Here is a 25,297-nt window from a genome sequence, read left to right as displayed (position 1 = left end):
CCGTGTGACTCTATAACCACGACCTTCACGAATATGGACCTGCTGACATTTTAACGCTGTTCCATTTCATTTTGCTAGAATGGTCCCAATTCCCTAAAAGTCCGTGACCCGCCTCTGCTAGCCCACAGTGACTCCACCTGCTGGGGTCTCCGACCAGCAGCAGCAGGTCCAGAAGGGCCCTGGGCCCCAGTGACCTGACCTTTGAGATTCATCTCTGGACAAACCAAAGCCCAGAGAGGGGACGAGGCTGCTGAGGGTCACACAGGCAGGACAGCCAGGCCCTGGGGGCTCCAAGCTCACAAAGGGACCCTGGAAGGCGGAGCAGGGGGCCATTTAATTGGAATTACAAGTGTCGGTCATGGAAAATGTTGATCCTCACTTTAAAGAAACAACCAAGGCAATGAAGGGAATCTGGAAGCAGCTGGGGCTGGGTGTCGGGAGGGATGGCTCCAGCTCCGTGCCCACCGTATGGCACGCCCAGCTCCTGGAGTCAGCTGCTCCCCCAAACCACCCCTCCAGGGACCTCAGAGGTGAGGCCAGCGGCACCCACTCCTGGCACCCACGGTCCTGGCCAGTCTTCCCTGGAGACATGTACTCACAGGTGGGGCTGCCGAGACCCGAGCCACTTGTTCCATCCTCTGGGGAGTGCCTCGCGGCTGACAGCGGGGGAGGGGGAAACGGAGGCGGCGGTGGCGTCATCAGGAGTGGCACCTGGGGGTGGACAGACCCAGACAGACCCTCTCAGGAGGCCCAGTGGAACTTGACGTGGGCCATGGGCTGCCAGCAATCCTGGTGGGGCAGTGAGGGCCATCGAGCTGACTAGTTGTGGCCCAGTCTGCTTGGGGGAAGGCTGCCACCACCACCACCACCACCACCAGGTGAACCCCCTTTCATCTAAGGGCCTGGCTCACAGCCTTTCTCTGGGGGCAGCTCAACCCTGCAGCTCCGGGTGCTGGGTCGGGGCCAGGGGGCTGGCTTGTGCTTACCTCGCTCTGGCCTTATGAGACATGTGTTCACACACATGTGCACACGTGCACACACACACCCCCACAGACCCATACATGCGTGCATACACACATGCAATGGACACATGCACACACGTGCACGCACACACACATATACACTTGTGCACGTGCACACCCTCCCTCACTGTCGCCAACTTCTGTGCTGAGACAACGGCCTGGAACAGCTCCCCCCTCTGAAAGGAGAGCAGAGGGGGCACTGTGAGGCACTTGCAACACTTCTCAGACCCACAAGCAGGGGCCGTGGGGCTGCGGCCACACCTCGGGGGGGGGGCGCTGTGCCCAGGACCCATCATGCAGTGTCCAGGCCGCCCCCTCCCCAAGGCCACTGAGAAACAGAGATCACCAATATCAGCCCCCCAGCACTGGAGGGGCCCCCAAAACTCACCCCTACACCCTGCCCCAGGTCGGGGGCAAGGCACAGACCTGACCGTGGCCACCTCTCCTGCCCCCTGGGCACTAAGTGGTCACAGCCAGGAGGAGCCCTTGAGCTGGACACGTCTCCCCAGCTCGGCCCTGAGCAGCCTCAGCTTTGGGGACTGACTGCTGGGAGCCGAGACTTCTGGCCCTGCCGGCCTAGCAAGCAGGCTGCTCTGACACCCGGGGGTTGAGAGCAGCGGGACAGCGCTCGCCTCCCCTATGCTGTGTGTCCCTCCTTACATAGCAGAGAAATTCTCCAGGACAACACCCGAGCCAAGCTTGTCACTTCTTGGTTTAAAGCAGAAAGGTGAAGTCAGGCCAAGCCCTTCTCTCGGAGGGCAGACTCCTGGGCTCCCCGCGCGATGCCCTTCTGCGGCGGGGCTGCCCCTGCTCGCCTCTCCAGCTAGTAGGGCCGCGGCTGCGGGCCCTCTGAGCTCCTCACCCCTTCTTGCCAGGGGCAGTGGAGGCGGGACAGGCCACCAGGGTGGTTCCGGAGAGAGCCTGAGCCGCTCCTGGATGCGTGGCCTGGGGCTGCGACCATGTCACGAGGTGTGGCCCACGCTGCAGTGCAGTTTAACGCTCTGCCGTCTCTGTCTTAAAATGCTTCATCGTCTTTGAATAAGAAGCCCGAGTTTTCATTTTGCGCTGGCCCAGCGCGTGCTCTAACCGATCCTGCTGGGGCCAACTCCTTGGCCACTCTGAGTGTCCTCTTGCTCAGTCCCACCTCCCGATCCTACTTCCCGGCAAGGAGGCACAGACCTTAGGGAGCCACCCCAGTTTGGGGGTGCCCTCAGGAGAATCCGTGACCTGCACCCACGGCCTCCAGCCCCTCAATGGCTCTCCCCCCCAGGACCCTCTGCCTACTCTGACCACTGGAAAGGAACACAGCCTAAAACCCCACCTGCCTGGCCACCACGCACCTCACACCTCAGTCCTTCCAGGAATCCGTGTGGAGCCCGGGAGCCCCGGTGCTCCGTGGTTGGGGGGGGGTCCACTGGCCCCTGACCCAGCGGGAACCCACAGAGGCAGGGGCTGGGCTGAGCACAGGGAGCTGCAGCCGTCCCGGGCTGTCAGAGCTTGTCCCAGCTGCCGCCCCTGGGAGCGGGAGGTGTCGCATTAATATTTGAAGGCTGAGGTATCAGGTGGCCAGGCAGGCTTGGGGCTGGGTGCAGGATCCCTTACCATGGCACCTTAACCCTCCACGGTGCCGGGGCCAGGGGAGCAGACCCTCTGGGGATGTGGGCGAGATCTGAGATCCCTGGGTCACAGGAGAGGGAGAGGCTAGCCAGAGGAAGGCCCCAGTACAGCACTTCCACCCCCAGTGTAGCCCCCAGGGCACAGACGGGGAAACCCAGGCTCGCAGGGGGCAGGAAGCTTCCTCAACGCCCCGAAGTTGGGATATGGCAGAGCTGGGATCAGAATCTTATTCGAGACCCCAGCGCTTGCTCCGGGAGTCCCTCGAATCACAGCTCTTTGGGTCCCAGGGTATCAGTGGTAGAGGAGGAGGCAGAGGGGTGGGCCTCGGGGGCAGGGGAGGCCCTGACACTGGTCTGGTTTCTTGAACTCCTACAGAAGATGCAAAGCCCTGGCTGCTCGTTACATGGCCATTTCTCAGGGCTGCATTTGGAGGGAGGGACCCAGAGGGATCTTATTGCCTGCTACAAAATGGGGGTTCCCCAGGCTCAGTGGTCCTCAGCTGTGACACAAGCCTCCCGTGTGCACGGTAGCCATCTGGACCCATATCGCATCACGCAGGGACTTGGGGGGGCCAAGGGGGCCCAATAAAACATGATGCTTGCTCTCTGCAGTGTGTCTTGGACCCAGGACTCTAGTGTCTTCTTCCAGCATCCATGATGCAGACGTTGGCTGGCTTACGAGCTTTAAGCAGGGCCGAGTCAGACCCCGGAACCTGGGGCACTGCTAGAGAAGCTGGCTGTCGGTCTGACAGAGGATGGCTGGCCTGGGGGCCTCCCCCTGCCCCTCTGGCCCCTCTCCCTAATGGAATCTGCTCTCAGAAGCTCCCCTCCCCCTGCAGAGCGCAGGGGAAGACAGAAGAGGCAGGAAGTTGGTTTGGGGTGCAGGGAATGGACTTTGGCCCCAGTGCAGCACCTGCAGTCTAGGGGGGGACCTCATGCCACTCTCCTGGCCCTGGGCCGCATCCTGCTCCACCCCGTCCAAGGAGAAATGTGGGGGAGTCACTCCCTGGGCCTTGGTTTCCCCACCTGTAAGTCAGGAAGATAAGGAATCATGGAGGGTGCCTGGCAGGGCCGGCTCTGGCGGGGCTCAGATCTCAAGGACGTGCTGCCGCCTCGGAATTCCACCCAGGCCCCGTCTGCTGTGCTGTTTCCCAGGCGGTGGGAGAACCCACATCCTGACACTAACCAAATCTGCAAGGAGCTGAAGGAGCTCAGATGTTGGACCTCTGGGTCCTGACGGCTGGGCACGCACGGCCCCCAAATCGGACAATTGCCCTGGGCCCTTCCCATGGCCTGCCATCTCCTTTCCCGTGTTTTTGGTGAGATTTGAGCAATGCTGTGCCTGCCATGCATTATGCATCGAGGACAGCTGTGGCGAGCCGGGTTACAGGCCTGTAATGCCACCCGGGCTGAGAAAATCATGACCCACAGATGGGTGCTGGACACCGGTCCCCATGGCTGAGATTCGGTTACTGGTGGCACAGCCGAGCCCCACCCCTTGCTGGAGAGGAGGCCGCCCAGGGGCGTCCCTTGCCGTCTCTGGACCTCAGCTCCCCAGCTAAGATGAAAGGGTCCCGGAGCCCTTCTGACCTAGGGAGGGAATTAGCACCCACCGGGTGCCTGAGGAGCCGCTCCTGCCACGAGGCTCTTAATCCTGTTTTACAGATGAGAAACTGAGGCTCGGAGATGCTGCGAACTTGCCAGCGCTCCCCGGCCAGGAAGAGCCTCTCCAGATCTGGTGGGTGTGAGTACAGGGCTAGGGGCAAGCAGGACAGCTCGGGTGCTGTGGGGATGCTGCGGGCGTGGCTCCCCCGTTCGGAGGGTCACGCTCATCATCCAGGGCTGCTGTTTACAAATGCCACCACCTGTCCCGGACCTCACGGAAACCCAGCCCTGCAGCCGGGAACCCACCCCGTCAGAGAGGCCCAACCCTTCATTGTGCGGAGGGGTGCCCGAGGGCCAGGGAGCAGGAAGACGTGGCCCAGGCTGAGGTGGGGCCCTCGAGGTGGGGCCTGGCTTCCCGGAGCCGCGGGCGGGCCAGTGCTGGGCAGCGTGAGCCCAGGTCCTGCAGCCCCGCCAGAGGAAAGGGCGCCTTCCGGAGGGCAGCTCTCCCCACTGCCGGTCTGGCTTGGCTCCCGGGGCTACCTCTCCCGAGACCCACAGCTCCCCAGGGGCAGGTGCGGCTGCCCTGTGTGGCTTTCACCACCTCCCCTGAGCCCAGCGTGGGAAGAGGCCAGCAGGACGACCTCTGGATATTGTGTTTCCATCCATATTGCATGATGCGCCCGGCACCCCCCTCCCCAGCGTGGGGGCCCACAGCCAACACCCTGCCCTCCCGTGGAGCCAAGTCTGTGCATGTGAGGCAGGTGGCCTGGGGGGGGGTGTGCCAGCCCGTGGAGAGGGACCCGCACCCCCTGCTGCCTGGGGCGCTCACTGGGGAATGAAGGGAGGCTCCTGGCCTAACCCCGAGTCCCACAGGTGCTCCCTGAGCTCCTTGCAGACACAGCAACAAGCCTCGAAAGCCAAGGGTATGTGGATGGGCTGGGCACTGCTGGTCACAGGCTGGGGGGGGAGGCCGCACCGTCAGCCCAGACTGGTGGGGAGTCCTGAGAGAACAGAATTCTGTCTCAGATGCTATGGTGATACTGGGGAGACAGCGAGGACAGCCAGAGATGGGCCGGTTCTCCAAGGCCCCGGGACTGTCAGGAGAGCACCCAGAACCCCTCCCCTCCCCCCTCAGCCAAGTGGGCAGGAGGGTCTGGCAGATGGGCCGGGGCCTGGGGATGGAGGGCTGGGGTCAGAGATGCTGCCCAGACAGTAGGCCCGGGAGTGGCTGGGCTGGGGACGGGCGGGGACCTACCCTGGGGAAGCAGAGCCACGCCCACCTCCGATCTCAGCTTCCAGGTCGGCCCCAGGACCACACAGGGAATGACTTCAAGCAGTTGGGGCAGTCCTCGGTTCCCACGCCACCGTCGGCACACCCCTGCGCTGCCCCAAACCACAGCACGCTGGCAGGTGGGCCTCAGGGGGAGGGAAAAGGACTGTGCCACAGGCACAGGACCAGGGAGGACTGCAGCTCTGCCTCAGTTGGTCCTGGAGGTTCCTGAGGGAAAATGAGGTGCAGGAACCCCACGGCGAGACCTGGCATGGGGCCACGTGATCCCAGGGGCACTATCTGAAAGGATGGCCACTAACGAACACGGGCAAAAACTGTAGCAGGTTGGGACTAATTTGTCATGGCTGCTGCCTCGGGCCTGGAATGGGGACAGGGACGGGCAGGAGGGCACTGGGGTCCAGGCTCCACACGGACCACACTGCTGACTTCACCCCCAAGAACGCCCGTCCACCAGCCCACTTGTCTGTGTTCGCCCACCTGCTCACACGCCCGTCTGGTCCTCTTCATTCAGTGCATGCTCGCGGTGGCCTGTCATGTCCTGGGCCCTGGGGCCGGCAGGACGAGTGAGAGCCTGTCCTCATGGATGGGGAAATGGCTCAGCAAGGCGTGCAACCGTGAGGGACACCCAGATGGGAGCACGGGACTGGAACCCTCTGCCTTCTGGACTGCCACAGGGCTCAGGGCCCTGTTCCTACCCCCCGGGTACCCTCAGCCTGACAACAGCACCCCACAGACACCCCAGCCAAGGTCCAGCCACAAGCCCAGTCCTGGTGCCAGCCATAGCTGGCCCAGTCATGGCTGTGGCCCCTGTCTTGACCCCCGCCACTGTCCCTGTGTGAGCCCCAATCACGGCCCCTGTCCCAGCCCGTCACCGCCCCTGTCCTAGCCCCTGTCACCACCCTTGTCCCAGGCCCAGTCATGGCCCTGTCCCAGCCCCAGTCACGGCCCCTGTCCCAGCGCCTGTCATCGCCCCTGTTACAGCCCCAGTCACGACCCTGTCCCAGCCTCTGTCATGGCCCTGTCCCAGTCCCAGTCACGGCCCCTGTCCCAGCCTCTGTCATGGCCCCTGGGCCATGGCCCATCACAGCTCCTGCTGCAGCCCCATCATGGCTCTGTCATGACCTTTGTCATAACCCCTGCCACTGCCCGGTCCCAGCACTGGGCCAGCTGACTTGTGGCGCTGACTCTGTCCTGGCCCAAGACCCTTCTCCTGGGAACAGTGTGACATATACAGTGAGCTTTCTCCATAACTTGGCTTTCAGGATAGCGGGGGACCCTGTCACCCAGCCTCCGGGGACGGGTGGGCACTGTGAAGCTTACCGGCCGGCCTATCTCCCGCAGGAACTGGGCACAGTCCTGGTGTCCATGGTACTCTGCCAGGTCTGCCGCTGTGTAACCGTCTTCATCTCGTAGGAAGGGGTTCACGTGGTGGGAAACCAGCGTCTGGCAGCACTGTAGGGAGGGGACACAGTGTGACCACTGTACCACCTGCCTGTGCCCATGGCATTCACCAGGTGTGATGGAAGGCAGGCACCGTGCCATTTCACAGGTGGGAAACTGAGGCTGCCGACAGCTATGGAACTTGCCCAAGACTCTGTTGCTGTTCACTGCAGGGACAGGGCTTGTATCCCCAAGCCCCACCCACAGCTGCCCCAACCAGGCAGCAGCAGCGCCAAGCTCCACGGGCACCAGCACCCTCTTGTCCCAGACAGGAACCAAGGTGCCCACAGTCAGGAACTTGCCAAGGGCTCCGCTGGTCAGTAGGTGGTACAGCCAGCATCCTGGCTAGGCAGCCTGATCCTGACCTTGCCCTTATAGTCCTTGCCCCAGGCTCGAAATGCAGAACCGGCGTCTGTTTGTACAGCAATGCTCCGAGCTGTGTGTCATTTTCACAGGAAGAAACGGAAAGATGGAATGATGGCCTGATCCCTGTTGGACTTGTGAGCAGGGGGTGGGTGCTTACAGATGACCGAGATCTGTGAGGTGGCTGTGCCAGCAGGGGGTAGAGAAACAAGTCCCCAAGGACAACATAAAATACAGACTAAATGTAAAAGTCACCTTCCTAAAGCATCAAAGAGGTAACAAGGAAGTGAGGAACCACCAGGCCAAGCTCAGGAGACAGGGAAGATCCGGAGGGATAAACCTACCACTCAAAAGCGTTTTTGCACCAGCAGCATGCGGATGCAGGAGAAATAGTTATAACCTGAGTGGTTCTTCTGACAGCCTCACAGGACTAGGGGGACCAGTGAAAGTTTGGGGTCATCCAGAGGTGAGGGCTCTGATTTATCACCTAGTGCTGTAGGTGCCAGGGAACCTCGAGCCTGGAATGTGCACTGAGACGGTCCTGGGCTCACAATTCCCATGTGTGGCCAAAACCAGAGGCAAATAAGATCTAATCCAAGTCCTCACATGACTCCTACAAATTGTTTTTCAAATATAAGTTCCAGCATACACGTCAGACAAAGCCATGAGCCCAAAGAAATAAGGTACCAGAACAAGAAGCAGAAGACCCAACCCACAAGGAAATAGACCCACAAAGACCCAAGAACTAACAGATAGAACACAGCTGTGCTTACTACTTTCAAGGGAATGAACATCAAGCTTGAAAATTTAGGCATGGAATTATACACTATGAAAAGTGACATGGTAGATTGAAAAACGACTGGTAGTAGGCCAGGAACACAGACATAATAACCAAGCTAAAAACTGAAGCTGTAGGATGAGGAAACAGAAAGTCAGTCAGAAGCAGCAGCCCAGATGCAGCCCAGACAGCCAGAAAGATGAAAGCAGAAACGCTCTGCAATACCGTCTGTGGTAGTAATCCCAGAAAGAGAGGGGAGACGGAATGGGTGCGAAGTCACCTCTGAAGGGATAAAGGCTGGGAACCGTGCAGGACTGAGGGACGCACCCAAGCACAAATTCAAGAGGCTCAAGCACCCGCAGTGGGAGAAATGAGAAGCAATCCACCTCGGGTGAGGTCCATAGTGAAACTGCAGGAACCAAAGACAAAATGAAAAACCTTAGAAGTGACAAGAGAAAGAACGGTTATCTTCAAAACAGTGCCCCCCCAGCTGACTTCTTCATGGAAGCCCAAGGCAATGAATGAATGACATTTTTCCCAGCACCAAAGGAAAATGTGTGCAGATTTTATTTTATACCCAGCAAAAATATCCTTTGGGACCAATAATGAGATAAGGGTGCTTCCAGGCAAACAAACAAACGAAACAAAGAATTTGCCAGCAACACACCCACACTGAAGGAACATCTGAGGCACCGGCTTCAGACTGAGGGGAAGGGACTCCATACGGAAGGCCAGAGATGCCAGGAGGAATGAAGATGACAAAGTGGTAAATTTGTGGATCAGTTTAAATTAAATAAGCCTTTGTTTCTTGACTGAATCGAAAACAATAATGTCAGATAGGGTTTCTTTTTTTTTTAACTGCAGAAATAAAACACATTAAAAATGGTAACCCCATCCCATTCCAGCTTCATCCCCACCCTGCAAGCTTTCCTGCTCCCGTCTTTCTTGCCACTAGCCCTTTTCAGGCTGTGCCCTGAAAAGCTCAACCCCATCACAGGAAGCTGGGGGCTGCTGGGGACCATAGCACTCACACCCTGGAGGCTTGTCTAAGAGATGGGGATGCAAGTCCTTCCCACGCACCTCTCTGCACTGGGCACCATTCTGGAATGACACAAGGGCCGCTCATTCAGTCCCAATGTCACCCTGTGAGGTTTATTACTGTGTCTGTGTTACACAAGGGGACATGAGGCACAGAGAAGGACACGAAGCGTCCCCAAGGTTATACTGCTGGAAGTGGGGCAGCCTGGAGTCACAGCAATGGCTCTAGGAGCCCATGATCTTCATTGGCACCCTAGACAGAGGAGCATCACAGGACGAGGCAGGGCTGGAAGGCACCTCGAGGGTAAGTTAGTCCAGGGTTCTCCCTGCCATCAGTCCCAATGCCCTCTTTTTATTACAAGCATTTTCTGACACCCCATTCATGATTCTAACATGAACTCCACTGATAATACAATTTGCCTGCACACATAATTTTAAAATAATATTATACTCTAATATGAAGGAGAAAAGAAAATTAATTTATAAATTGAGAAACATGCATTTTACTATGTGAGTATTTGGGCATGGCCGCACCAAAGACAAAGTCTGATGTGCATAGCATGACAAATTGAGAAAGGCACTCAAGTGGACAAAACAGATTCCTGAGTGTCCTGCTTAGACTTCTGGTTATTTCCCCTTTCATTCACTGCCTTAGAACCAGCCACTCTGCAAGTTGTATAAAAATGTTCATATTAGGGGCGCCTGGCTGGCTCAGTTGATTAAGTGTCTGCTTTAGCTCAGGTCATAATCCCACAGTCCTGGGGCCATGCTGTGCATCAGGCTCTCTACTCAGTGTGGGGCCTGCTCCTCCCTCACCCTCTGCCTCTCCCCCAACTCATGTTCTTGCTCACTCCTCCCTCTTTCTCTCTCTCTCAAATAAATAATTAAATAATCTCTAAAATATGTTCATATTATAAATGACTCTTGTTCAGAAAAAGGCTAAATGCAAAATGTGTGCAGTGGAGTGCAGTCAACGATTTCCCTCTCAATACTGCCTGGTTCTCATCTGTCTATTTGTGAATTTACTTCATTATTCCTTACTTGTGAAATATTTATTTGTTTACTCCTGGTTATATGAATTACTTGCTTTCTCCTTAATTAATCAGTTAAATAAAAATCTTTGACACAGGCTCATTTTGTAGTTGAATGAGCATCGTGATTACAAGCGCTCTCAAAAATTGTCCTCCAACGAACCTATCTGTAGCATCACCGCAGATCTGACAGCAACACATGAGGCCGGGGCCGCCAGCAGTGAAGCCATTTCCCAGACAGCGAGCGGTTCCTGGTAAAGTGTTAAATAAAACCAAATACTATCTTCCCTCAATGCGTACGGTAGGGCCGTTCTTGGAAAAGCTTTATATATACTGACGCTATGAAAAGTAACTGGGGCGTGTGTATACATATAATTGAATTGAGCTTCTAAGCTTAGATAATTATATACACTTGAGTTGGGTTCAAAGTTCGGGTCATTATAAACAGGTGTTCCACCGACGTGCATGTCTGATCCACTGGGAAGTTGTGTGGGGCATGGGACCTTCTGTCATTGTGCAGGACTGCCCGAGGAACAGCAGGTCCCCTGGTGTCCCTTCCACCATGACTGCACCTCAATCACTGTAAAACTAAAAACGTCCCTGACATTTCTGACCCCCATCACAGTGAGTACTGCCCTCCTGAAAACCAAATACTCTTGTGGTTCTCAAATCCTTGGTCATGTCCTAAGCAAGTGCTCAATAACTATGTGTTGGATGAGTGAGTATCTTAATGGAGAAGAGTGAATGAACGGACATCAGAGGCCCTGATGAATTAACTGGCACTCACCCGTGCCTTTCATAGGAGCAGAAAGTCGCCCGAGGCAGTCGTGCTCTGAATGCCTCTAGGAACGCCTACAATACTCAGTATAAAGTTCCCTTCTTGAAGTCAGGTAGAGAACCACCAACGAGTTAAAACCACTCATCTGAACCCCGAGAGAACCTTATTTACACCTGTCTTCTGTCGTTTCCTTTTCAGCCTCATCAGCAAAGCCCCAGGCCACACCCCATCTTATGGCAACTTCCTCCTCCAAACAGCCGTGGCATCACTCGCCCTCCTTTCAAGATCTCACAGCAACCTCTTAATGCAGCATTAAACCTAGTTCCATGCTGTCACCAGTGACCTGGTGCCAGCCAGTGACCTTGCTGTGACCTTGTGACCTTGCTGTGACCAGTGACCTTGCTGCCAGCCTCAGCTCCTGCTCTCTGCTGTGTTCTAGCAGGGTGACCATGTCCAGCCCTCTCTCCCTCACAGAAATCCCGCTCCTTCCCATGCTCAAACACCACTGTAAGATGCATCGTCTGTATGAATTCTTACTAGATTAGCTCAGCTAATGCTATTCACACAGATAGTCTTGAAATTGTACATCACAATCCCCTGTGGAGTTTTAAAAAGTCCTGATACCTGGGGGCTCCACCCAGAACCAATCAAACCAGGATCTCTGGGCAGATGCAGCCCAGGTGTTAGGATATTTTAAACCTGTCCTGGAGATTCCCAGCGTACCGACAATAAGAACCACCACACTAGCACTCTACACCGCATCTGAAATCCCAAACTAAATGTTAGCCAGATAAACTCAGCTATATACGAGAGATAACATACCGTGATCGGGTTGAGTTTACTCCAGGAATGCAAGGTTGGTTTAACATTTTTAAAAGCAATCGAGAAAGAAAGGTCTTGAGGAGATATTCGATCACCTACATTCACGGCAGCATTGTTCACAATAGCCAAGGGGTAAAAGCAATCCATGTGTCCCCTGATGGATGAATGAAGAGAGGCAATGTGGTCCATCCACATGAGGGAATATGATTCAGCCTCAAAAAGGAAGGAAATCCTGTAACATGGAATAACCTTGAGGACATGAGGCTGAGTGAAATAAGCCCGTCACAAAAGGATAAATACTATATGATTCCACTCATACGATGTTCCTAGAGTTGTCAAACTCATAGGGACAAAAAGTAGAAAGGTGGGTGGCAGGGACTGGGGGGGGCAGGGAGACATTTAATAGGGATGCAGTTCCCGTTCTGAGTGATGAGAACCGGGAGATGTGCACACACTGTGCATTCAGATGTGCATGTAGTTATCACAGCACCAGACGCTTAGAAACAGGAGGTAAGTTGGGTTGTTGTTTTTTTAAATTTTATTTATTTATTTGAGAGAAAGAGAGAGAATAAAGGGGGAGGTTGAGAGGGAGAAGCAGACTCTCCACTGAGCAGGAAGCCTGATGTGGGGCTCGATCCTCAGACTCCAGGATCCTAACCTGAGCTGAAGGCAGCTGCTTAACTGATTGAGCCACCCAGGTGCCCCAGGAGGGTAAGTTTTATGTTATGTATTTTTTACCTCAATTAAAAAAGCAAGTAATTGGGGCACCTGGGTGGCTTAGTCGGTTAAGCGTCCAACTCCGTTTTGGCTCGTCATGGTCTTGGAGTCATGAGATCAAGCCCCAGTTTGGGCTCTATGCTCAGCACAGAGTCTGCGTGTCCCCTCCCCTTGCTCTCTGCCCCTCCCCTGCTCATGCTCACTCTTGAGCACACGCCGTCTCTCTAAAATAAATAAATAAATCTCTAAAACACTAAGGAAATCTGAATTGAGTATGGGCTTTGGCTGGTAATACTGTATCAGTTTTGGTTCATTAATTGTGACAAATATACCATGCTAATTAAGTTGCTAATGATAGGGGAAAATGGATGTGGGTCTATGGGGATTCTCTGTCTGTACTAGTGTCTCAATTGTTCTACTAATCTAAAATCATTCTGAACTATTCTAAAATAAGAATTTATTTTAAAGTTGCGGGGGAGATCAAGCATTATCCTAGCTTCCCGGACAAAGCATATTTCTGGAACTGTTAATGGATTAACAGACTCAACAGACAAATCAGTAGTGTGGGGCTCCTGTGTAGCCTCCGATTACAGTGCGATCAGGGAAGTGGATGCTGGATGCTCTCAGGAGGCTGGATCGGAGATGACAGTAGGACCTTACTACGAATTGTTTTTAGGTGTGATAATGATTTGAAACTGTGATAAAAAAACAAAGGGAGTCCTTATCTCTCGGAGATGTCTGCTAAAGTATTTCTGGATAAAACAATGTGACATCTCCAGTTTGCTCTAAGTAACACAGCGGCCTAGGGAGTGGTGGAGGGCAGTGCGCCAGCAGGCATCGCTGATCTCACACTCTTTCGTGCATTTAGGATTTCCCCAATAAAAAGATTGAAGGGAAATCTGTTCTGGGCCTTGTGTCCTGAGCTCTTTTATTTTCATGTGCAGAGAGGGCGAGGAGCCACAGACTCCTGGCTCATCTGTTCTACTTCTTGAGAACCTATGGAGTATTCCATCTGACGGAAGCCACTGCTCCAGCCGCCTTGCTGAGCCGCACCGCACTGGCTGGGCTCCGGGCTCCTCCGGTCCCTCTGGACTCGGGGCCCCCTCACTGCCTCTGATTCTTTTGTTGTCACGCAGTTGGACAAAAAGACAGACTGCAGGGCTATGTGCAGACCCACCCTCTTCTCCCAGGCCTGCTGAGGACCATTCCGGCCTCCCCGGAGGCTCACCCTGCCCTCCCACCCTGTCTAGGAAGGGGTGGAAACTGGGGAGACAGAGCTGGGGGAGCGAGCCTGCAGGGCTGAGTGGTGTCTGAAGGAGGAAAGAGGAAGGGTAGCTGGGGTGGAGGGTGGGGAGGACTGGAGAGTCGGAGAAAGACAATTTTTCACAGCGCTCCTCTAAGCTGGGATCGGCTCTCCTTTGCGTTCTTCAAAAGGAACGGTGCCCTCCCGTGACTCTTGGTAGCTACAGTTCATTCTACCTGGCACCGCTGACACTGGGCTGCCTGGACCCCAGGCATACGTTGGGTTCCAGCTAGGAACAGCTGTCCAGAAGCAGAGACCCCAACTGGGGTACTCAGTTGCATCTCAATAAAACCCTCCCTCTGGACTAGTGCTGCCTGGCACACTGCTCCCGGCTGCTGCAGGCTCACCCCTTTGGACACAGTGCAATGTGGGGCTGGGTGGGGTGGGCGGGGGAGGAAACCTGTGTTTTGCTCTCAGACCTGGCCTTGACTCTCCGCGAGGTCAGTGTGCAGGCGGTGCCCGGGGCAGGGGGCCGCTGCCGATGGCTGGGTCTATTTTCAGTGTTGGACCTTAAATATTTAAACGTCACCCCTGCTGACTCTGGATTCCTCAGTGTTGTTTCGTAGGGACTGGACCATGTGAGTCCCCAAGATTTATTGGATGATAGCAAAAGGGCTAACCTCACGCCCCCGGCATAGCCCTGCTCCCAGGGCTCACGGCAGAGTGCAGCCAGCCAAGGGCTCTCCTGGGACGGACGACACGCCCCCGGAGTCTCTGTGCAAAGGAAGGGGTACGCACGGAGGGGAGAGCATGGATTTTGCTCCCACGTAGGTCAGAGTCTGGATCCTGGGCAGGGACTGACCCTCTCAGCCTCACTTTACCCACCTGTAAAAGGGGAACCATGACTCCTCTCGTACGGGACTGCCGAGCGAGTTGTAGGAAGTGCTTGGAATGGGGAGCTCTCAGGCCTGCCAGCTTTCGGGGGCTCCTGGGCTCCACGGCATGGCCTCCCTCCTCACTGGTCTTACCTCCATTTGCCCGTTCTCCGCTGCATCATGGAGGGGGGTCCCACCCCAGAAGTCTGTCATGATGGGGGCACCCATCAGCAGGAGCCGGTCTAGAATGGGTGTGTGGCCGCCTCGAGCTGCAAAGTGGAGGACTGTGGCCCCCTCGTTATCCCGTGCCGTCAGGCCAATGTCGGTGAAGGTGACCTGGGGGGAGGTGGGGGAGGAGGACCGGCTGAGGAGGTGACCCCTCCTAGGGAGGGGGACATGGTGGGGAAGGAGCTCGGCACAGAAGCGGGAGGTGACCCTCCCCAGAAGCCCTGGAGACAGCCGGGGGACCAGGCTGCCAATCAAACTCCAGGGGCCACTTCTAAGAAAACTCTGCCTTCCAGATGGAAAGGGGCTGGTGGCCGTGGTGTCACCCCTGTTTCTCCCTCCTCCTGCCTTGAATGTGGCCAACTTTCACTATAAGGGAAAGGCCAGGAGAACAGCAGACATTCAGCCGAATGGGTGTGCGAGGGACACTGCGGAAGACCTCAGTCTAGTTGTCACCTGCAGCCGAAAGCGTGCTGGCTGGTCCGATACCCAAATGTGTCTGCTGGGAAAAGAACAGTGAGCCGGGAACAGAGGCCCTCCCGTCAGCAGCTCCCCCGAGGGAGAGAGTGCCCAGCCCTGGAGTGGGGGAGCCAGGCTGGAGGCTCCAGGGAGGCGACAGTGGGAGTCATGCTGGAAAGACCTTTCTGGCCCTGAGAGCCCGTGGCCCTGGCTGCTCCCTCCCTGGGACGAGCCCCCATGGTGCTCCCTGGGGCTCGGTGGACACTCCTCCCTCCTGCCACCTTCCCCACTGCTTTGAGCTGCTGCTTCTCCCCCTGCACACCCCGGGGCTCAGTCCGTGTGCTGAGCCCACAGCTGGAGACGCCCAGGCCTCAGGCTCACCCCAGGGGCCAGGAATGCAGGTGCGGAGACAGGCACATTACTGGGGGGCCGCAGTCGGAAGCGGACGGGGTCAGAATGCCAGGAGAGGGGACGTGAGGCCAGCTCCACAGTAAGGCCAGCGTGGAGCCGCAGAGCTTCCTCCCGGTACTGGGACTGGAGCCGCCTTCAGCAGGAACAGCAGTGGGAAGGTGGCCCCGGGGGGCGGGGGTGGGGGTGGGCGGACCCAGCCTGCACAGACTGTGTAAGCTACTGCTGGTGCCTCAGGAGCGAAGGGCCAGCCTGGGAGGGAAAACGGCAAAGGGAGGCTGGAGGCGAAGGATGGCTCGAAGACCAAGGCGGTGGCTGCATTTCATCGTCAGTTCCTTCGCTCATTCACTTGCGGGACATCTCCAGAGCCCTTGCCCCGTGCCAGGCTAAGGGACGCAGTCCTTGCCTCCCAGGCACATTTATAGTTCACCCGGTGTTGGTGCCATGGAGGAGAGACAGCAGGACAGCAGGACAGAGGGCTGGGTGGGGTGGCGCCATCCTAAATGGATGCGCGGGGAAGGCAGTGGGGAGGCGCCACGCACACCTGGGGACCCTGCGGGCAGAAGGCCTCTCGGGGAGTGAGGCCAGGCTGCTGGATGAAGAGTGGAAGTGGAGGCCCCTCGGGAAGTGTGGGAGGTTCTGAGCAAGGAAGGGTTTTCCAGTCTCCACCAGCGGCCAATGCGGCCTTCGGAGATGCCAGTCACACCTGCCGCTCCTGGCTCAGAGTCCCTCCGTGGCTCCCAGTCCCTCAGGAAAGAGCCCTGGTCCTCTCGGGGCCTCTGCCTTTCCCAGCTCGGTCTGCCCCACGAGCCAGGCTCCCTCTAACTTGGATTAAACACTGGGCCCTCCTCCTTGTTCTGGGCACCACCCCTTGCCCAGCCACCCCCTACCCTCCTCAGAGAGACCCCCTACTCTGAGACCCCCCTGGGCCTCTGTAATGAACCCTCAGGGGTCCCAGAGACCTTGCCTGGTCCAGTTTTCTGTGGTTGAAGCAGGAAGTCCCCAGCCCATCCTGGGAAAATGCATCCCCCCAACCCGGGCCACTATGCGTCTGGGGTTTTGGGGCTTCCTTCCAGAAAGTGGCCCGAATGCCCCCTCCCCTGGTCCAGAAGGGAAGAGACTGGGGACTGGCCAGGGGCTGAGAGAGCAGAGCAGGAACAAGTGGCCAAATGCAGGGCCAGGAGCAGCCATTGCCCCCTGCGGGCCCCCAGCCCTGAGGACGCCAGGAAACCCACCAGGACTCCTGGGGGAGGCGCCATCAGAGTCCCCACTGTCCTGCAGGGGCCACTGCCCCTCAAAGCTGCATTCCCGGGCCCATGCTGGGCCTGAACAGCCCGGTGCTCAATGTGATGGCTGGACACACCTGACCCGTCCCCAGTTTTCCTGTGGGCAGACTGAGACCCAGAGAGGTAGAGCCCCCACCCCAGCCAGGCCCTGCTCGCTTGGAGGTGGCTCTGGGGCTGAGGAAGGAGCAGGTGCCAGCCTTCCTGGACTTCCCATGCCCCCAACACCCCTGGCGCCCCCTTACCAGCCAGACGACCAGCGAGTAGTGGCCGTGGGCAGCAGCAGCGTGCAGCGCGCTCATGCCGTCGAGGGCACGCAGGTGCACATCGGCACCACAGTCCTTCACCAGAAACTGAGCCAGGTGCAGGTGGCCCTCCTGGCAGGCCAGGTAGAGCGGGGAGGCCCCACTGCGTGTCTGCCGGTTCACGCCGCTGTGGGGAAGGTGAGGTTCAGAGGGTGCTTGGTGGGGCTTGCAGGAGGCAGGGGCTGCTCCAACCAAAGGCCCAGATCAAGGGGAGGGGAGGCCCAGCACATGGCCAGACTGTTTGTGCCCAGCCCCCCTTACTGGCTGAGGGGCCCCCTAGCTGGTCACCTGTAGGGGTGTACAGGTTGTGCACTGCCTCACACCCCTAGCCCCCTCGCCCCTGACCACTGGGATCCTGGAGTCCAGATCTGCACACTCCCCATCAAGCCGTTCAGCTGGTCACGGTGCTGGGGCCTGCTGGTAGGTGAATAGCCTAGTGGGGCTTGCAAGGCGCAGGTCATTGAACCTCCAGAGCCCAGGGCCTGCTCTGCAAGAAAGGGGCATTGTGAGCAGTGCCCAGACCTGGCATCCGAATTCAGACTGGAGGAGGGGGGTCATGCGTTCCCCCAGTCCCGCTCTGCCTCTGAGCTGCCACGGGGCCCGGTGAGCTCTTGGTCCTCAGTGGAAGGCTGCAGGGAGGGACAGTCCCCTACCCAAGGCCTACCCCAGCCCCTGGTGACGCAGACATCACCTCTGGCCCCTGCGGTCGGTGCCAGGTGGGAATGGGGCGCTGGGGCATGAGACACTGCATGCACACTGGTGTGTTTAAATGTGAAGTCTCCAGGTTTTTCATGGTAAAAACTACTTTAAAAACAGAGTCTAACAGACACTGTGGCTGGCCAGGCCCAGGGTGCCCACAGTGTCTCCAGAAGCAAGTCCCAAAGACCTTCGCCAAAGGGGTGGGATGAGCAGACCAAGGAATAGAGCGCTACTCCACAGCTGAGCTGCGGCCTTGCTGGGGAGCAAGTGTGCGGCAGCCGGAAGAGCCAGCCATCCAGAGGCCCCCAGAAGCAGAAGAGGCATGGCTGGAAGCGGGCGGGTTTGGGAGGAAAGGCTGGGTCAGGCGTGGGGCGGACGCTAAGTCCCACACCCGGCCAGGCCAGCAGCCCTGGGAACAGGGGGCAGGGAGGCCATGTGCATGACACCCCCAGATGGCCTATCACAGTGCCCACGGCGTCCTTTGTGTGGGCCAAGGACTGGACGGGCTCTCAGGATGGGAAGGGGAACCTGGCTGCCCTCTGCCTCGGCTGGGCCCATCCCATCCCTGCCACTCTGTTTGTCCAGCACCAACTCTGGGCAGCGGGCACAGGGCCACCGGCACAAGACTGGCCACCCTGGAGGGGTTCACAGTGACAGAGAGGGAGGGCACAGTGTGGCAGGACAATCTGGGGTGCCCCTGAGAGTACTGTAGGCCTCTGCCGCTTGCAGGTGACTTGAGGGTGCCCACCTTCCCAGCTGGGGGAGTGTGGGTCCTGACATGGCCCCAGGCAGACCAGGAGTAGCCTGAGCGTCGCGGGCAGTTTCCAGGCCCTTCCCACTGCCCCTCCGCGCAGCTAGACCGCGCCTGTGTCTGCCCGAGGCACTGCCCTCGGCCTGCAGGATCAAGGTCCTTCCCCCTTCCCTGAGTCTCATCGGCCCTCTGCCCCCGCTCTGGCCCCACACTTGGCCCTCCCTGTTCCCCCCCAGTGTGCCTGCCCTGCAGGGCCCACCTCACCGGCCACCAGCCTGTCCCCTCAGCCACCAGTCTGTCCCCTCAGCGCAGCCTCCCCGGCAACCAACAGGCGGCGCTCGGGCTCCTCACCTGCCATGGGCCGCCGCCAGGAGCTTCAGGCAGGTCAGGTCCCCGCTGATGGCGGCGTGGTGCAGGGGCAGGGCCCCCTCCAGGGTCTCCAGGGCGGCCGCGTGGCCCTCCCGAAGCAGCCACTGCACTAGCAGAGGGTGCCCGAAGCGCGCGGCCAGGTGCAGTGGGGAGACGCCCGAGTTGTCTTGGTCCTACGGGGCACAGAAGGGCAGGGAGCGTGTGGCAGGTCTGGACCCGCCCCGGCTGGGCAGTGTCCGTGCCCAGGAGCCCGCCGCCCAGCCCACGCTGCCAGCCTGGCCCGAGAGTGTCTGCTCCTCCCTCTCTGCCGCTGAGCCAGGCGGCATGCTTGGGGCAGGGTGGGGGGTCGCGGGGGGGAACGCAAGTCCAGATCTTCCGGGTCCAAACCCCTGATCCCCCTGCACCCGGGCCCCTCTCTCAAGGGCAGTCATGACCCTTTCCTGCACTCAACTCAAAGGAAGAAGGGCTTCCACGGGTCCAGCCTTGCCCATGTCAGGCTCTGTGGCCTCTTGCCTGTCCCGGGGCCCTGCCTCCGGGCCTCTGTCCCCTACCCCTGCCGAGTAGCCGTCTGCCAGCCACGAGTCCTCGAGGCCAGAAGCATTCCCACAGCAAGCAGCTGGCAGGCCTGGGCGTGCTCCCAGGCACGGAAATGGGCGATGCTCCCCCCTGCTGCCTCTCAGGGTGGGGGAAGAGCTGATGGGGCCGGTGCGTCTTCCCTGTCGGGGACCCAGCGCCACTTCTCAGAGGCTGCCCTTACATGCCCTAGCGGAGCTTGCCCTCTGTCCCACGTCCTCCTGCTGCACAAAGGGACACCGGGCAGGCAGGAAAAGGGAGAGGGCGGGCCCTGCTGGAAATGCTGCTGCCGAGATGATCACTGAGCCCTGGAGACCCTCCTTCTTCCCACCGCCCCCCACAGCAGGACCCACGCCGTCACCTGCCAAGGCCTCCAGTTGTACCAGCTGGGCCCACAGCTCCTGAGCCCGAGTGCCCACCGTGCTCCCTACAGGCTCCTGTCTGGACCCTTGAGGAAACAGGCCCCATGGGTCCGGCCTAATGGGAACACCGGAGCCCCTGCCCCCGGGCGAGGCCAGGCGCTCCTAGGTGGGGGAGGGCACCGGGAGAGCGCGTGCTCTCTGCTGCTCTGTGCCAGCCCCGGGGAACACTCGGTGGGAAGCGGCCTGGGCTTACAAGGGCTTGGTGCTGGTTTGGGGTGAGGCGGGCCTGGGGCAGAGACAAACACCACTGTCTATGCCGTGGGGGTTCCACGGCGAGTCCCCGAAACAGAACCCAGAGCCACAGTGCCCAGGGGAGCCCGAGGGCTCTGGATTTGCCGGCTCACAGCTCCCGCTCCCCCAGTCCACACGAACACTGGCTCCGCCTCGACAGATCTCCCCACTCACCTGCAGCCCGCAGCCCCCGTCACGCACCAGCCAGCACAGCTCGGCCAGGCTGCCCGTGGCAGCGGCGTCGTGCACCGGGGTGGCCCCGTTGTGGGCCTGCTGGTTGCCGGGCAGCTTGGCCTGCCGCACCAGGAACTTGACACAGGCCAGGTGGCCGGCCCGGGTGGCGTGGTGCACCAGGCCAGCCCCCAGGGCGTCGATGATGCCCGCGCCCAGGGCACCAGCCTCCAGCAGCCGTTTCAGGGTGGCCAGGTCCCCGTCCTTGGCAGCCGCGAGCGCCCGCTGCCCCTCCATCCTCCTGCCCAGCCGCCCGGTGGCTCTCGGCGGCTCAGCACAGGCCCGGGCTTCCTGTTTCAGGCGTGGACGAAGCTCCCAGCTCTGGTTACCCGATAAGCAGTGCACAGGGCAGATGGGAGGCGGCGAAGTGGGGGTGGGGGGGACGGGGTGGGCAGGCCTTGGAGACTGGGCCTCACAGCCCTACCGCAGCACTCCCGCGGCGCCCAGAGCTGCAGCGGGCGGAGGCCCGGGGGAAGGGTCTGCGCTGCGCTCAGGTCAGGGGTGCTGGCTGGCAGGTGCGGCCCTGTGACTGAGCCGTGCCTCTTCCTCCTTCAGAGCAAGTACGGAGGACACACGCTGTGCCTCTCATCCTGAGAAGGACTTCCCGCATCTACGGGGTGTTTATGGCTCCCAGGATTCTTCCAGGAAGGCAGGGGCTCGCCAGCATCTGCCTCCTCCTGTCTGGGCAGCAGCCCAGAGGCTGTGCTGGCCCAGGGGGAGGCACCTGAAGGCTCCTCTCATGGGACAGCAGACCTGTTCACAGAAGGGCCCTCTGGGAACTTAGGACCACGTGTGCCGGAGTTCCGGCTAGGTCTTCACCCAGGGAGCCAAGGGCCTGCCTGCCTCCTGGGAGAGCTATGCCGGGTCCTGGCCCTCCGCTGGCCTTGGGCCTCAGAGGCTCCATGAACCTCTGGGGAACAGCAGCTTGGCAGAGCCAGCCATGCGCCCAGGCCCCTAACACTGGACAGGAAGGCCTCTGAGGCGAGTGAGGGTCTCTGGGGCTGCAGCTGAAGGTCAAGGGGGTCTCTTGGGGGCTGCCACACATCTTTTCCCGGACTCTTCTCTTCAGTGGGGCTGGACACCCGTGGCTTTTTCCTGGGCCAACCGGGATCAGCGTGGCCTCTACTTGGAGGCAGGAGGACGCTGACTTTAGTGACCCACTTTCTAGGGACCCACAGAGACACAATCTCAAGCTGAATTTGTTTGGCTGAAGCCTAATCGTACAGCGATAAACTGGGGTCACTACACAACCCCCCAACGCCACTCTGCGGCCGGCTGAGACACATCACTGACCCCCAGAGAAGCACCCACTAGAGAAACCATAAACGCTAATACCAGCACTGGAATATTTTATTAGTTCACGTAATTTGTGACAGTGGCTTCCTCAATGCCATCATGTAGTTCTTTGCACCTTAAAACCATGTGTTAAGAGTGTCGCTCCATTAGGACGTCACTTCCATGGGATACTAGTATCTCTGTCAGTCGTGCCACCCAAGCAGGACGCCGCAGAGCATCGGTAAAGACAGAAGAATCCGTCTGTGAATAACATCCTGATGCCGGCAGAGCTAGGGACCAACTGGTTTCCCACCGCAGGAGCGACCCGGTGTCACATGAGCCCGGCCACCCTGTGACCCTCACGTCTGAGCTGGAACCCTGAGGAAATGACAAGGCGGCCGGGGCCTGGTGGCTCTGGGTGGCCGGCAGGCTGAGGGAGGGACAGGTTTCGTGAGGAGGTCAGGTGGGGAGGGGAAGTGGAGCGACACGGAGCAGGGAGCGGGGCCTGACCTCGGAGGCCCCTCTGCCAAGGAAGGGCTTGGGAAGGGTGGAGAGCAAGGTCAGGGAACACACGGGCAGACGGACCTCGGTGCCAACAGGCAGGGGAGGCCAAGATTGCAGCAAAAATCAGGTTTCCTATGTTCATCGTAGCAACTGACAACGGTTTATAAATACTTGGATTTTATCTTCCGGATGAAAACAGGCTCACCCCGCTTCCCAGAGGGGAGCACTGACACAGCCAGAACGTTTCCACTTCAGCCTGTGCCACCGGGCGGTGGGGACAGTCCTACACAGGTGTTTGTGTCCCGGGCCTAGAAGCACCTGTGGGGTCTGCCTGCCCGACAGACCAGCTCTCCACTGACCCGAGGATGGGGGAGGGGGCCTGGAGCATGTGCGCACGCACCCACCGCCCAGTCACTGCACCGGATACTCTGGGACAAATCAGGAGGAAAGCCATCGTGGCACGGCCCTCGGAAGGGCTTCCTATGAGGCGCCCCGGGCGCTACGCCTGTCCCTCCAGCCGGGCCACAGCCTGCTTCAGGTCCTGCACGACGAGGTCCACCTCGGCCCTGGTGGTGCTGCGGCCCACGCTGAGCCGGAGCGCGTTCCTGGCCACATCGAAGGGAATGCCACAGCTCAGCAGCACCGGAGATGGCCTGGGGAGGGGGGCCGCGAGAGCCTGCATCAGCTGTCGGAGGGGAGAGGCTGTGCTCCCCGGGGCACAGGGCAGGGACCTGCCCCTCCTGCTCTCCACCAGCACCCAGGTTACGGCTGCGCAGCCCATCTCCCCTCTCTACCAACATCTCTAGGCCCCCGTCCTCCGGGTCCACTGTCTTGTGCTCGGACTCCTGCACGGAAGGTACTACGGCCTTGCCCGGCACGGCCCCTCTGCCCCAGGGAGTGCTGTGTCTGGCAAGCCTGAGAGCCCCCTTCCAGGGCTTCCGACCCCCGAGGAGTGGGACAGGTCTCAGAGGCGATGGGGGGCGAGGCGCGCCTGGCGCCAGGCTCTGCGCACCTCAGGGCCCCACCAGTGTTTGGGGGCTGTGAAACCACTTGGGGGGGCAGCTCTGGAGCCCTCCCACCCCCAGAAGGTGTGCAGTTCAAGGGCCTGCGGGCCGTCCACATACCCAGGCCCTGGGGCTGGAACAGCACAGCAAAGGTCGCTGTCACATTACAGAGCTCCTAAAAGCCGTCAGCATGAACGCTCCCCGCTCCCAGTGCACAGGGCTAGGTGGGAGGGGTGACTTTCATCACCGTGGTTCCTGAGGGTCCATGCCAGAGACCCCTGCAGTGCAGGTGGAGAGGGGACAGGGCCCGCAGCTCTTGGTCCCCTGGGTGGGTGGCCTCACTGCCTATTCCAGGGGAACACCCCCAGAGGGGCACCCCCGCTTCCCACAAGAGCTGTGAGCGTCTGCCTCTATCCTCTTCCCCTCCCACCCTCGCAGGGGCCTCACTGGACACCTGCCCCCTCCCAGCTGTGTCGCCAGCCCCTCCTCATGCCCCTCCTCCTCTCGCCCTCATCTTGTGGCTGGTGAGACTGCAGACTGCACCTGCCTCAGCTTCCCCATCTGGGAATGGGCCACTCAGATGCTTTCCAGAGGCCTGTGGGGAGCACTCTGTGAGCGGTGGCCCTCTTTCTGCAGTCCAGACTGGCCCCACCTCACGGCCCCCGATAGCCACACGGCTGCCACACGCCGACTCCTGGCCTCACCCACCCTCGCGCAGCCCTCCCTGGCACAGCTCTGCGCCCTGTTGTCCCCACCCAGCCCTCAGCCCTCAGGAGCCCCCTGGCCTGAGGTGCTCAGACTCCCGAGCAGCCCGCTGCTGACCACGGCTCAGCTCTTTCTGGGGCCCCTGCTGCCCCACCCGACACCACACCCCCCTCCGCAGGCTCCCCAGCTCATGGCGAGCAGGAAACCGAAGCCCTGCTCTTCTTCCACCAGGGTTGGGCACCATCTGGGATGCCTGGGCCCCACATGCTCCCCTCCGGCCTTGGCCATGGCCACTCAATGGGCCTGCTCTCCTGCAATCCCCCTGGAACCAACCTAGCCTGTCACAGCCCTTCCGAAGCCCCTCACTTTATAAGGACAAAGGGAGCTCCTGCAGCCTGCCCTGCCCCACCCGGCCGATCCTCCTTTAGGCTGCAGCTTCCCCTCCTCCTCTCAGCCCTGCGACGTCTGGTCACCGTTTGTGTCCCTATTGGCTGCGCAGCCCGGAAGCCCCCAGTCCAGTGGCTTGCTCTGGCTGCCCACCGGTCGTGCCCTGGGTACCACAGCCCAGCATGTGGAGCACTTACCGATCCACGTGGTCCGAGTGGCACGCAGCCCCCACGCTGGCCAGCAGCGTCCTGCACTGGGCCAGCACCGCGCGGCCTGCAGAGACAGGGCACGCGGCTGTGAGGCGGAGAGAGCAGGCAGGGCTCCACCTGTCCGCCCTCCTCTTCCCGCTGCAAGTTTGGAGGCTCCCTCGTGCCACCTTGGTGGGGGGGGGGGTCCCAGGGCACAGGCCCCTCTCATCCCAGGTGACAGTGCAGCAGGGTCCAGACAAGATGGTCCCTCCCAGACACGATTCTGCCCCTAAAACTGGCCTCGAACACGTTATTTGCGGTCAGCTGCCAAGGGATACCCCCAGAACTCTCATCAGCGGCCTTACTTCATACTTTGTTGTCCCACTAATAACATTGAAACTGACATCTGTTGTTTTCTAAAGGTGGGGACACTTGGGAGCTGTCTTGATTAAACGCAAGCACAGAGATTAAAGTTACAGATCCACTGACTTCTTAACAGAATCTGTCTCATTTAAGTGGACACAGGCCTCACTGAATACAACACATGTGTCCCCACAAAAACGGGGAAGAGGACCGAGGAGCTCTCCCCCGAGCAGCAAGGAGAGCCGGAGCGGCGGCCAACAGCAAGACTGCATCCCAGCGCGGGGTCCCGTCCCCGG

General features: G+C 59.3%; 2 protein-coding genes across 5 annotated transcripts in view; both read right to left on the bottom strand.

The window, feature by feature from the left end:
- The window catches only part of ESPNL (espin like), a 31,448-nt gene extending 9,648 nt beyond the window's left edge, over positions 1 to 21,800 (bottom strand). Inside the window, exons 1-8 of the mRNA XM_087864811.1 lie at positions 20,519 to 21,800; positions 19,101 to 19,291; positions 17,240 to 17,426; positions 14,773 to 14,955; positions 6,867 to 6,986; positions 4,346 to 4,423; positions 1,284 to 1,298; positions 600 to 711 (exon numbers count right to left, since the gene is read on the bottom strand). Of these exons, the coding sequence (XP_087720937.1) occupies positions 600 to 711; positions 1,284 to 1,298; positions 4,346 to 4,423; positions 6,867 to 6,986; positions 14,773 to 14,955; positions 17,240 to 17,426; positions 19,101 to 19,291; positions 20,519 to 20,812 (1,180 nt within the window). The 5' untranslated portion in view covers positions 20,813 to 21,800. The remainder of the gene's footprint in view (positions 1 to 599; positions 712 to 1,283; positions 1,299 to 4,345; positions 4,424 to 6,866; positions 6,987 to 14,772; positions 14,956 to 17,239; positions 17,427 to 19,100; positions 19,292 to 20,518) is intronic.
- A 107-nt stretch (positions 21,801 to 21,907) lies between these two features.
- SCLY (selenocysteine lyase) overlaps positions 21,908 to 25,297 on the bottom strand; it is a 36,881-nt gene continuing 33,491 nt past the window's right edge. For all 4 annotated transcript variants that reach the window (XM_045793994.2, XM_045793995.2, XM_045793996.2 and 1 more), the window contains 2 exons: positions 24,648 to 24,723; positions 21,908 to 23,007 (listed from right to left, as the gene is read on the bottom strand). In XM_045793994.2, the coding sequence (XP_045649950.2) occupies positions 22,854 to 23,007; positions 24,648 to 24,723 (230 nt within the window). In that variant the 3' untranslated portion in view covers positions 21,908 to 22,853. The remainder of the gene's footprint in view (positions 23,008 to 24,647; positions 24,724 to 25,297) is intronic.

Source organism: Ursus americanus, chromosome 1 (genome assembly GCF_024610735.1).
Source record: "Ursus americanus isolate L20-20 chromosome 1, mUrsAme1.1.p, whole genome shotgun sequence".
NCBI classification, from domain to species: domain Eukaryota; kingdom Metazoa; phylum Chordata; class Mammalia; order Carnivora; family Ursidae; genus Ursus; species Ursus americanus.
Note: the sequence above shows the minus strand (reverse complement) of the source record. Positions and strands in the feature narration are given on the sequence as shown.